Below are 13679 nucleotides of genomic sequence, written 5' to 3'. Positions count from 1 at the left end.
TGAAGAACACGTTTTTTTTAAAAAGCACATTTCATCAGTAAATTTACTGATGAAATGCGCATTTTAAAAAAGTGTTTACATTTATGTACTAGAACTATGAATAATAACAATTAATAGAAATTGATAACTATATTTTCAAGCAACAGGGTGTATATTGATTTTATAAGTCAAACAGTCACACACACTCCTCCCCCAATATCAATATCCCAAACATTGACTGCATGCCTAATTCTTCTTTAATTTATTTTATTGACCTTTGATTGGGTTTTGAAATACATTTTCTGTGTGATTTAATAAGTACTGTTTAGAAATTAAAAAAAAATTCTCAATGCTCTTTGTCAACTACTTTAATTATCATCGACATTTCATTATGTAATCTACTGAGGACTTCGCTACATGTACGAATCAACTTGACTCGATTTATCCAATATAACTTCCGGTGGTGAAAACGCGCCAAATTTGCGTAGGGCGGGAAGGCTGAGCTGTGGTAAACAAAACAACACCTATTGAAAGTTATAATGGTGCGTACGAAGGCAGACGGTGGATCCAGCTCATCATCAAGGAAAGGTAAACATAACAATCATCTCAAGTACACAGAGAAGCCAAATTAAGTTCATAAGGCTTATGTAGATACCCCGATATCAAACTCTCCGATGTGTTGCTTGATAGCGTCCTTTTTATCATCATGATCATAGCCTATGACATAGGTACGTCTGATATCCAATAGATAGAATACTATATATATGAATACGTGCATTTATATATATTTATTGAGAGAGTATTTTTTCCTAATTAGATCTGTATGAATCTTCATTAAAAATTGGGACGCCTGTTAGCGATATTTTGACTGAAGGACATATATTTCATTCTTCTTCCAATAATCGCAGATGAATTGCATTGTGTGATCACAGGAGTTTGAAATTTCAAACTTCTGTGGTGTGATCTAGCCTATTTTCAATTATTTACCGTGAATATACACACAGGGGAAAGTAAACTAGTATACACACGGGGGAAAGTAAACTAGTTGCACCTCCAACATGTGTTTAAGGAATCATAACCCTGTCTCTTTCCACCCAATACCAGACTTCGATACAAAATTAAAAATATATATATAGACCTATGTATATTTTTACTTTCTTTACTCACAAGACGGAGAGGGAAATAACTGCAGATCTATTATGTCTGCATTCTGCCCAGATGTGATTGTGAACTTTAAAACTAGAAAAAGCAAAGTCCTATCATTTAAATAGTGAATCAAAATGGATAATTAATAAATTTACAAATGTGTCTGGGTAGAGCCTGTAATCAGCCTGTTTATCACAAACTTTCTACACATAACTTAGGTGAGAGATTTAAAAAAAATCGCAATTAGGAAAATGTCATGATATATCAAAAGAATATGATGCTTAGCACAGTCAATATAAAAGCATAATAACTTCTCTTTTGTTTGGAATTTAAACTTATTTCCAAATTTGATTTAATGAAACACCTAATTAGTAATAATGAAGCTCTTCATATTGATAGTTTTAGATACATAACTTTGCTGTGAAAGACACCAACATCCATTTTGTTTGATCAGCAAAATCAAGTCTCTTAGAGTTTTCTGATATCCCAGATCTCAGTAATTTACTGAAAGCTTGATAAAACCCAGAGCTTGCTTAAATTTGCAGTTTCAGTGCTTGCATTCTTTTCAAATGTTACTTGAATTTTGATCTTGTTCAACCACTGAATCAAATCTTTATACTTAAAAAAAAGGGGGGGGGGGCTTCGAATGCAATTCAATATTTCTTTGTATATGTGAGTGTTTATTTTAAAAATTTCTTGCAAACATTTTAATATAGGCTTACTAGTAAGTGTTTTAATATGTAGAGTTGGCAAAAGAGCATTGAAAAACTACCCGACATCATGTCCTTTAGATTAGGGATAATTTAGAAAATCTACCAGACAAGTTAAAAATTTATCAGACAGAATAAAGAAACTTGAGATTATTTTACCCTTATTTATTTTCAAACCTTGAGTGTGACAGTTTAAAACATTTACTTGTGCTTAACAGCTCTCTTTGTTATGACCACATATGAATTCAACTTTCTTATCAATGTTGTTGTAGTTTGATTTTCATCCGTTTTTTTCGTAGGTACTTGTGGATATAACCACATACCCCGGAACCCCCAGTCAGCAACACACACACACATGCCGCCCCGTTTACAAAAAAAAATATCTACAGAAGAAATATAATCAATTTCGTTTCATTACTCATTTTACAATGCATATTCTCCATGAAATGTAAAACTTGTCATAAAAGTAGACAAGGTCGGAAACTTCAAAAATAAAAGTAGATAACCCCTTGGAAAACTCCATACAGTACTCATAAAGACATAAATATTATGTGGTGTAGTTCACTCACTCAACCTTACATTAAAGGACACGTCGCATGTTTTTAAACTTTCTAATTTTTTCAGCAAAATTAATTCATTTCATGCCTAAAACTACTTTACATGTGTTTTAAATGAAACAGTGTGCATAGTTTTCGAGTTTGAAAGCGATGAAATTCAAATCTTGCGATATCCATATTTTCTTCGATATTTTACGCGCCATTATCTGTGACGTCGTATGCGACCTCGAGCGAGAAGATTTGAAAACAGTGGTAGCCATTTCATAAACAGATTAGATTTAATTGACAAACAAACAATTATCACATTAACAGCTTGTAAATAACACTGCATTAGGGTGTTTTGTGCCGTTTAAGGGTGTACTTGCTGTCAGTAGAGAGGATTTGGACTAGTTTTTTTTTCAATTTTCGAAGGAAGGTGTGAGGGACAAGACGTGAATACTTTTTGTCGGCACAACGACTTTGCCATAAAACCCCCCAGTAAAATCTGTCCCTGTACTTTTTCAAACAAGCACTTGGATAAATACGTAGATAAACTGTGAGAAAATGGTTCTATCGAAGCTACCCACTGTTACATATAGGCCTACGGCATATGCTTTCCGTTCTGCTCTCGAATTCAATACACACTCGCACCAACTGACCTTCACCTTGTAACAACATATAGGCAGAACTTTGCTAGCAGTGTCTACCAACTGGTAGTTTTAAAAAAGAAATTTAAAGATAAAAGATAATTGAACTTTCAATTATAAATAATAAAATATAATATTTCCCGACTTTGAATTGAATTATAATGCTTTAATTTTTTTTAAGGAACGCGTATATGTTTACAACAACAGCACGCCGCGCTCCCACTTCCTAAGTAACAACGTGTTGATAACAAAAAATAATGATTAGGCCTAATAAAATTGCTTTAACAAAATAATTTAAAAGTATTGTGATTTTCACAATAAGTTTGATCATTATTATTATTTTTTCTTTTTCAAAATGCACCCGTGACAGTAGGCCTAGTTGTCAATGATACATAATCGTACCATAATTTAGGCCTATCTAACTTACAGTTGTTTACAGAAATGGCATTACCAAATTGTGTTTAGACAGTGATTCGAAACATTATTTACTCGCAAATTCATGCAGATTTCATACTCGCTTTTCTCGCTACATTTGGGTTGCTATATGTATGCACTGGTGGCTAAAAGATATAAGACTCGGGAAATTTGTCAACATCGAAATATATGTTAACCCGAGTTTTTAAAAATATCTAACACTACTTTTACAACAAGTTGATCGACGAAGGTCGCATATGACGTCACTGTACCACGTGACTACCTATCTAATTAACTTGGCTTTTTGAAATCGGGACTTAGATTTAAGTCCGTATTGTGGCTAATTATCACAATACTTCAGCGAACGAACTATTACAATTAATTTCTATAAGCATAAGGAAGACAAAATGCATATAATTCTGTATACTTTGAAAATACGAGATGTGTCCTTTAAAATTTCTTCAAACTGCGCAGCACAAAGCCGGCCAATATTTACGTTATCTATTACCTATAAGTTTTCGTAGTTTTGTAACTCACGAAAATTGGAGCTATCGCCACGGAAGTGAATAGTTATTCTAATAAAAATATTTGTTGTAAACTAAGGGGAGGGAGATACTTGATCATGTTGACATACTGTTCAAGCACCTGTGTTTACACATTCAACTTTCTTTATTACGTCTGAACTATGATTTTTCAACCATGTGATATGATACACAATTGGAAGTAGAATGACATGCATGATATCGAAAGCACACGCAGGGAGTGGGCTTACGATTTCTGGGAATGCACATTTGTTGTACAAAAGCAAGTAATTTATACCAGACGAAGTTTGTGTTTGCCCAAAAGCCAATAAACAACGCAGATATGTTTTTTTTTTTTTATTTGTCTGAGCCACTAATATTTACCGAACAGTTTGTCAGATGAGTTTCTAAGTTTTACTGGACAAATTGAAAATTTACTGGAGATATCTGGTAGTACGGCGTCTTTCACCAACTCTGAATTTATGAAGCGTTTTGTGTCTGATCTTTTCATTAATCGTAAAGCACTCATCTGCCATCACCACGAAACCTCTGGTAAATATGAATCATCGCTCTTTTGCAACTAAACTTGGAAATCAGAGTATTAATGGGGTCAAAATAGAAGTGCTTGATGGCTTTAAATGTGATTTAAAAATGTGTCAGGCTATATGAATTAAATTGTCCTGATCAATTGTAGGCAATAATCAGTAGTTTAATCAATTGTAGGCAATAATCAGTAGTCATTAGGCAATGGATTATGATTGGCAAATTGATAATGATTAATCATCGTTTTCTTACCTTCCATAAGGTTTTTGTATGAAATTCATTTTTATGTTTTGATACGACTTCGTAGAGATAAAGTAAATTTACTATAGTTAAATGGTGTATATTAAATGTGCTATCTATTTCAGTTGTAGTTAATTGGCATATATTAAATGTGCTATCTATTTCAGTTGTAGTTAATTGGCATATACTAAATGTGCTGTCTATTTTAGTTGTAGTTAATTGGCATATATTAAATGTGCTGTCTATTTTAGTTGTAGCCGCAAGAGCCCCACGGAAGGCATTAGGTGGTGGTGGACCAAGCTCCTCAGCAGGTGACTCCCCAAGTGGTAAGTTAGAACCTTAAATATCTCCATCAACACCTTTAACATTAACAGGTGACTCCCCCTAATGGTGAGTTAGAACCTTAAATATCTCCATCAACACCTTTAACATTAACAGGTGACTCCCCCTAATGGTGAGTTAGAACCTTAAATATCTCCATCAACACCTTTAACATTAACAGGTGACTCCCCCTAATGGTGAGTTAGAACCTTAAATATCTCCATCAACACCTTTAATATTAACAGGTGACTCCCCCTAATGGTGAGTTAGAACCTTAAATATCTCCATCAACACCTTTAATATTAACAGGTGACTCCCCCTAATGGTGAGTTAGAACCTTAAATATCTCCATCAACACCTTTAACATTAACAGGTGACTCCCCCTAATGGTGAGTTAGAACCTTAAATATCTCCATCAACACCTTTAATATTAACAGGTGACTCCCCCTAATGGTGAGTTAGAACCTTAAATATCTCCATCAACACCTTTAATATTAACAGGTGACTCCCCCTAATGGTGAGTTAGAACCTTAAATTTCTCCATCAACACCTTTAATATTAACAGGTGACTCCCCCTAATGGTGAGTTAGAACCTTAAATTTCTCCATCAACACCTTTAATATTAACAAGTGACTCCCCCTAATGGTGAGTTAGAACCTTAAATATCTCCATCAACACCTTTAATATTAACAAGTGACTCCCCCTAATGGTGAGTTAGAACCTTAAATATCTCCATCAACACCTTTAATATTAACAGGTGACTCCCCCTAGTGGTGAGTTAGAACCTTAAATATCTCCATTAACACTTTATTTAAACAGGTGACGGGGGTAAGTTAGAACCTTAATTTAAATTTGAATGTGGTAGAAAAAGTTAATTTAGACCCCTATTAAATATCAAGAAAAGTTAATTCCTAAAACTGGTCAAACATCCTTAAGAATACTTTAGCCATAGTACAAGAGCAGGGTTCAACACTAACGTTTGTCCATTAGTCTCAGACTAATACATTTTAGACTAATAAAATCTATGCCTAGTCGGTCCAATCAGACTAATAAAAATTTCTGCTTAACTCATTCAGCCCCAAGCACTCTTATCTACACAGTGCCTCAGTAGCTGTTATCAGCATGTGCCCCAGACAGATTTTGGGAAAGATGCTAAGTGATGTTGATAACATGCACATGCTTTATATTTACCTTTGTATCTCCTTAATTATTCCACTGATCACTTTGAAATTTTCACACAACATAGAAAACAAAATTTTCAATCCATTGATATAATTTTAATAGGAAACAATAATTATTTATATTTGTAATAAGTCCTTGTAAATAGAATTTACTGCTTGAAATTAGTTTATTGTCAAAGATCTCAGGACATTTCAGGGAATTTTGACACATGATATGGCTTGAAACACTTCACACATAGGTTCACATTACATTGTTCACATCCATAGCCTGGTTCTGATCTAATTTTTTTAGTTGCACAATGTTTACAAGTTTTTTTCTTCATCACAGTTGGCCAATGGGTATGGTTCGGTTGGGCTGGTATCTGCACTTCTGATTGTCTCTTTCTCTTGGACATAAATGCTCCAAGCATCTGATGTGCCAACTTCATTCTAAATTCCATTTGGGTCCTCTGCCTAGTTCTGTTGGTTTTTGTTTTTAGGGAATGTTGGGGAGATTCTCTCATAAGAAGGTAGGAATTCACAATGGCAACGTCGAATAGAAAGAAAAATAAATATTTCCACCATTTTAGGGCTTTCCTCGCTGTGTGGTAAGTAGATCTGAGCTGATCTGCATGATCGACACCATTCATGTACTGATTGTACAATTTCACAGCCTCAGGACAGGGTACATCCTTGGTGGAGCCATCCTTCTGCTTTCTATTCACTGACGTATCTTCACCACCACCATTTGTATGAAGAATTGTTATATTCTTTTTGTCTCGCCAAACAGTTACACGCATACTTCCTTTTTGTTTTGTAACATTTCTTCCTTGCTCCTTCAACTTGGTTGTTCCTATGTCCTTTGGAAGGCCTTTCCTATTGGCCCTCACTGTGCCGCAAGCATAGGTATCCTCACGCCACAGCTGTAGGAACAGATCTGGGGATGTGAAGAAACTGTCACAATATATGTGGTGTCCAAGTCCTATTATTGGTCTTGCAAGGTCTAACACAACACGAGAGCCCAGGTCCTTCTCTGCAACATTATTATGACGTCCAGTGTAAACCTGGAAGTCATTTATATATCCATTGAAAGGGTCGGCTCTGACCCACACTTTGATACCCCTCTTTGTAGGTTTGAGAGGCACGTACTGCTTGAACCCCAGTCTTCCTGAGAATCCTACCATCGCCTCATCTATGGAAACTTCTTTGTGTGGATGATACTCTTGTTTGAAATTTGTTCTCAGGAGCTCCAGTAAAGGTCTGACGTGAGCCAACTTATCATGGGCAGGATTCTCTCGGGCTGGATTTGAGGTTGTGTCTGCAACATGAAAGTATCTTTGTAATGTCTCAAATCTAGTCCTGGAGAATTTTCCTTCTATGCAGGATGGGTGGAATAACTTGTCCTTGCACCAATACATATCTTGTGCAGGAGCTGGTAAAATACCCATGACAATTGCGACCCCCAAATATGCTTTTATTTCTTCTCCATTTGTTGGGTACCAGGCAGGATTGGGATTCACATCAATGGCTCTCTCGGCATATGCATTTGTCTGTTGCGCTATTTCTTCATAATAATTTGATGGAAATAACAAGTGAAAAAAATCCATTTCTGTTTTAGAAGAGTCCATTACCGTTGTTGGGCCTGGGACTGGTCCAGTGAAATCTTTAATATTCATTTGACGTAAATTTACCGACCACCTCGCGATTTCAGCTAGCGGTTGGTCATCTTCATCCTCAGATTCATCAGACATATTGGCAAAGTCTGACTCATCGTCTGATATATCGGACAAACTAATATCAGATTCAATTTCCCTCATAATCTGTAGTTGTCTCCTGACATTTCTTTCTTCTGCTTCTGTACATTCTTCTACAGTAAATCCCTTAAATTCGCCATCACTATCGCTCGAGTCAAATACATCCGCCATGTTTGTTTTCAAAACCCACGCTTGAATGAAACTCTATACTTTCGTTTCTCATTGTCTCTAATGTTATGAATATTTATTAGGTAAAAGTTGACAAAGACTTTAAACAACCATTCTGATTGGTTGTATCATAATAGTTCTGCACAAAATCAGACATTTTAATCCAATGAGAGGCCTTTTCTCAACCCTATGTCGGCACCTTCTGTAGACGTGATCGGCCAGAGAGAGCATTGTAAACACTACGTTTCTAGACGTTATCGGCCAAACAATGTACGATATTTAGACCGCCTGCAGTCGGGATTGGGGCCGAATGAGTTAACAACTTTATTGGGAAACCCCGAATGTATTTTTAGCTATCTAACACAGCAGGTAGTCATGTAATTTCTAGTCAAGTCAATTAACGCTTACTTGGAGTAATGATATGAGATAAGTAAAACGTTTCAGTGATCATGATTAGTTTGACACTTGCCGCAATGGAAAAACAAAAGCTGTCAGACTTTTTCAAAGCAAATACTGAGAGTATTGAAAAGCGAAAGTTAGAAAGAAATGTATTACTCTTGTAAGTACATTGTATTAAATTATAAATCATTTTTGTTTTTGAATTACACATGTATTTCCCTATTTATGAAGGACTAATAAAATTCCCTGCAGACTAGTAAAAATAATCTGGCTGGACTAATGCCTATAAAAGTTAGTGTCGAACCCTGAAGAGTACCATTTGTCAGCATAGAACTTATACAGGTAGTAAGTGGTCTGTATTGGAAGTCCACTACACATAAAGTTAGGAATAAAGCATTTTACCATGTACATGTATTCAGTCAATGATATTAAGATTTGCAAACCACAAGCCATTCGGGCAACCATTTTCAGGAAATCTACATGCCCAAACTCAATTTCACTTGTCCGGGAAAACAATGTAATTATACGCATGCGAAATCTGAACAATTTTTCTAGACAAATCCGGAACAGATTGAGTGAAGATGCGTATTTAGATCTAATGGGATGAATGACTTTGTTTGGGACGAGTTATTCTAATTCTATGACTTGAGCATGCACAATATATTTATTTACTTCCGATGTCAAAGTAAATCTCCGATGGGTAATTTTTTTTTTTTTTTTTACAAGCCAGTCGGACTTGTTGCCAAGTGGATTTTACAAGTCCGACAGGAAAATCACTGGGTGCGGGCATTCGGAGTACCGCTAATTTTGCAGACTGTATTAAAATTTACATGTCAAATTTATAACGTGCTTCACCACAGTACTTTAGTTCATAATCTTCAAGCTCCAGGATTTTCACTACTGTTTTGGGGATAGTGTCCTGATTCCTCTAAATTAAGAATTTTGCGAAGAAAGTATGTTCAGATTGAGATTTATTGATACACAATCACTCTAGCTTCGTGTTGGTTAATAAGAGGTTTGTTTTGTCTTGTTGGAAGGTGACGACATGAAAGAATTTCCTCCAGTTACATTCAATTAGTAACAACCTCCTACAACCCCCTCTCCATCAAAATACATGAAGTGTAGTTTAGAAATATCTATTTCTTTGTATTTTGACAATATTTGATTATTTGAGAAACACATTTTACAGTACTTTTAACGATGTCTCTAAATTCAGAATTTTTTCACTTTGGATTGGGAAAATTATGCTGTCCAATTGGGAAGGGTCTCTTTATCGGACCCATGTCAACAGTTTGTGTATAAACAGTTCTGGATGTTCAGCTTAAGTTCTATCTTTTTAAATTTGCAGGGAAGGCTGGGAAGTACGCTGGAGGGAATCCGGTCTGTCCACGACCAACCCCAGACTGGCAGAAGGGAATTAACTCTTTCTTCCAGTCCCCACAGAAAGGAAAGGAAAACGAAAGTCCAAGTGACTCGGAATCCTCGGGGACCAACAGCAGTCAGAGCAGCGAATCTTCTAGTGCGGGGTAGGAACTTGGTCTTTTTGAAATTGCTGGAAATGTAGAATCTTCTAGTGCGGGGTAGGAACTTGGTCTTTTTGAAATTGCTGGAAATGTAGAATCTTCTAGTGCGGGGTAGGAACTTGGTCTTTTTGAAATTGCTGGAAATGTAGAATCTTCTAGTGCGGGGTAGGAACTTGGTCTTTTTGAAATTGCTGGAAATGTTGACCTAAATGGTTTCATTAATTTCCTTGGATATCAGAAAATCCAAAAATCTGTGGTCTTGCTCATCTTTGAAAACAGAATATTGGTTTTGAAATCAATTTAAGAAATAAAGATAAAGTCTTGAGAAGAAGATAGTAGCCAGATACAGAACTGGATACTTTTAAAAGTTACCAGTCCAATCAGAAACTATGTGGCTTATCGGAGTTTGTATTGTGTATGTTCCTGCTCTTGCTTTCTCCTTCATACCATGCAGTACATTAAAGGGAGGAGGTTTCATTTGGAGAACTACCAATTTGGGGAGCTGGGGAGACATTTGTTTTCATAAAAACAATCTCTAGTTCTATACTGCAGCATGTAGGGCTCAATCTAACCCCATTGGAAAATATTAAAAAAAAAAAGACCCCCTTTTCAGGATCCAATTATTTTCCTAAAGTTATAGTGGATCTAAGAGGGTTGAAGGATATTAGAATAGCTTGTTATTGTCAGTTTCTTTTTATTTACGTGCAAATGCAGAGTTCTTGAAATTTCTTTTCAAGTGTCAGACATTTGGTTTGACACTGTTAGAAAGAGTGTCAGCCCAAACAAAATTTCGTCAGTCCAGAGAAAAAAGGTTTTTATAAATTTTATTTATAATCAACTACATGTGTAATTGTATTCAATCTCCATCTCAGCTATAAGTTCATAAATTATCTTTTCATACCCTTTCTCATCTTCCTTACACTCTGAATGAATCTTCCTCACTTTCACTATCGTGAGTCACTTTCTTGCTCTATTTCTCTCTCACCCTCCACTTCTCTCATCCTCCATTTCTCTCTCTATCCTGTATATTCCTCACAACTTCTCTCTCATCTTCCTCTGCAATCGTTGTAACTATACTCTTTCTCTCACTTTTGCCCGGGTGTAGTTGGTATTTCGTCAGTTTCGACTTAGAGCAAATTGTGTCACTTAGCAGTAGGTAAAACCGCTGCAAACAAAAGCTATTGTCTCCCAGATTGCCAGGCTGATTGAAACAATCGGTTTCTCTTCTCGTAGTTCCTCACAACTGATTTCTCGTGTTTACGTTTCAATGCGTTGCCGGATTTAGCATCGGTTTGAAAATTTATGGGCCACATGGGCGCCATTTTCCCCAGTAAAAAAAGGACTTCGATCCCGATCTTATATCGGCCATCAGGACTGACAATTAAGTAACTTGTGTCGGAAATTTACTACTTTTATCAGATAATTCGACATTACCGACACTTTTCAGGAACTCTGAGATGTATGGGTATGGTCCACACTAGTGGGCCCCCTTCCAGGTATCTGGCTAGCTTCACGCATAGCAGACCTCACCTCAGATCTTGTGGACACAATAATGTATACTCAAAATAATGGAGGGGGAATTGTTGAAAAATAGTTTAGATACCTTGTCATTAATGGAAATTATACCTTTAAAATTGTAGACTAATAAAATATTTACAGGTTTTAAAAATATGGAAATATATTTTACAGATTTCTTGTATTCATGCTTTCATGGTGTTTGTAGGCCCTCCTGCAGTGCGGATGATTGACGGGTTGTCAGCTGAAAGAATACACAGTATGAAATAAATTCCAGGATTTAGAACCTTGTCCCAGACACTGCAGATATGTGACTGTAAAAAATGGTGTCTAAATGTGACTTATAGATGTATTCAACTTAGAACAAAGGGCAAGATAAATATTACATGTTGACTTGAGAGATTAATGTTTCATCATTCACAATTGTAACTGTATATCATCTCATATTTTGTGAGAGAGAGAGTCCTGCTGTGATTTGGCAGTTTTTATGTATATGAATGTTAATAAAATTTTTACATATTTTAACTCTCTTTGTGTTTTGGATGTACACAAGGTGGGAGTGTTACAGTTCATTCTCAGACTACTGTTAATCCAAGCTGATGGAAGATGACCAGTTACCATGTTAAGATTATCAGTCAAAGACTATTACTACTACTTCGGATTATGAAAAAACCTCTTTTACACAGGATTCACTGAGAGCACGATTAATTTTTAGGTCACCAGGAGACATTGCAATCGGTTGTTGTGCGATAACAATTGAACATTTTTAACTTCTTGATAACTACCAGTCCAATTCTTTTCAAATTTGGTATGATGTATCTTTGGTACAAGAGGGACATAAATTGTAAATTTCAGGTCTCCAGCACCCCTGGGGCCTTGAGGGTTGGGCAAATACTGCCAAAAATTGACCAATTTTCGAAAATTCTCAAGAACCGCACGTCTATAATTTAAAAAAAAAAAAAAAACTAAATGCATGGTGATGGAGAGCAGGAAGGGTTCTAAAATTGTAAATTTCATGACCACCGGGGTAGGGGTTCTGACCCCAGGGCGGGGCCAAACTTGATATTTAATTATGTGTAAAACACTTAAATAGCATCTTTAGTGCTGTTGATACTATATTGAAACTAAATAGATATTTAAAAAGAGCAGGTAGTCCTTTACCTAAATTGTAAATTTGATGATCCCAGGGGTAGGGGTTTTTAGCTCACCTGAACCGAAGGTTCAAGTGAGCTATTCTGATCACATTTTGTCCGGCGTCCGTCTGTCTGTAAACTTTCACATTTTCGACTTCTTCTCCAGAACCACTGGGCCAATTTCAACCTAACTTGGCCAAAAGCATCCTTGGGTGAAGGGCTTTCAAGTTTGTTCAAATGAAGGGCCATGTCCCTTTCAAAGGGGAGATAATCACAAAAATAGGGTGGGGTCATTTAAAAATCTTCTTCTCAAGAACCACTGGGTCAGAAGAGCTGAAAGCTTCCTGACATATTGCAGATTCAAGTTTGTTCAAATCATGGGCCCCGGTGGTAGGATGGGGCCACAAGGGGGGATCAAAGTTTTACATACAAATATATAGGGAAAAACTTTAAAAATCTTCTTCTCAAGAACCACTAAGCCAGAAAAGTTGAGATTTACATGAAAGCTTCCTGACATAATGCAGATTCAAGTTTGTTCAAATCATGGGCCCCTGGGGTTGGATGAGGCCACAATAGGGGATCAAAGTTTTACATACAAATATATAGGAAAAATCTTCTTCTCAAGAACCACTAAGCCAGAAAAGCTGATTTTTACATGAAAACTTTCTGACATAGTGCAGATTCAAGTTTGTTCAAATCATGGCCCCCGGGGATAAGATGGGGCCCCAAGGGGGGGATCAAAGTTTTACACACAAATATATAGGGAAAAACTTTAAAAATCTTCTTCTCAAGAACCACTAAGCCAGAAAAGCTGAGATTTACATGAAAGCTTCCTGACATAGTGCAGATTCAAGTTTGTTCAAATCATGGCCCCCGGGGATAAGATGGGGCCCCAAGGGGGGGTCAAAGTTTTACACACAAATATATAGGGAAAAACTTTAAAAATCTTCTTCTCAAGAACCACTGAGCC

The 13679-nt window shown here is 36.3% G+C and overlaps 1 protein-coding gene across 1 annotated transcript; it reads left to right on the top strand.

The window, feature by feature from the left end:
- Positions 1-429: 429 nt before the first annotated feature.
- On the top strand, positions 430-12101 carry LOC125664021 (PCNA-associated factor-like). Its single transcript, XM_056152721.1, has 4 exons — positions 430-567; positions 4988-5062; positions 9887-10064; positions 11785-12101. Exons 1-4 carry the CDS (start codon positions 519-521, stop codon positions 11807-11809), a joined length of 327 nt encoding a protein of 108 aa, XP_056008696.1. The 5' UTR covers positions 430-518; the 3' UTR covers positions 11810-12101.
- Positions 12102-13679: the final 1578 nt, after the last annotated feature.

The sequence above is a fragment of the Ostrea edulis genome, chromosome 1 (assembly GCF_947568905.1).
Source record: "Ostrea edulis chromosome 1, xbOstEdul1.1, whole genome shotgun sequence".
NCBI classification, from domain to species: Eukaryota; Metazoa; Mollusca; class Bivalvia; order Ostreida; family Ostreidae; genus Ostrea; species Ostrea edulis.
This window is presented reverse-complemented; position numbering and strand designations above follow the sequence as displayed.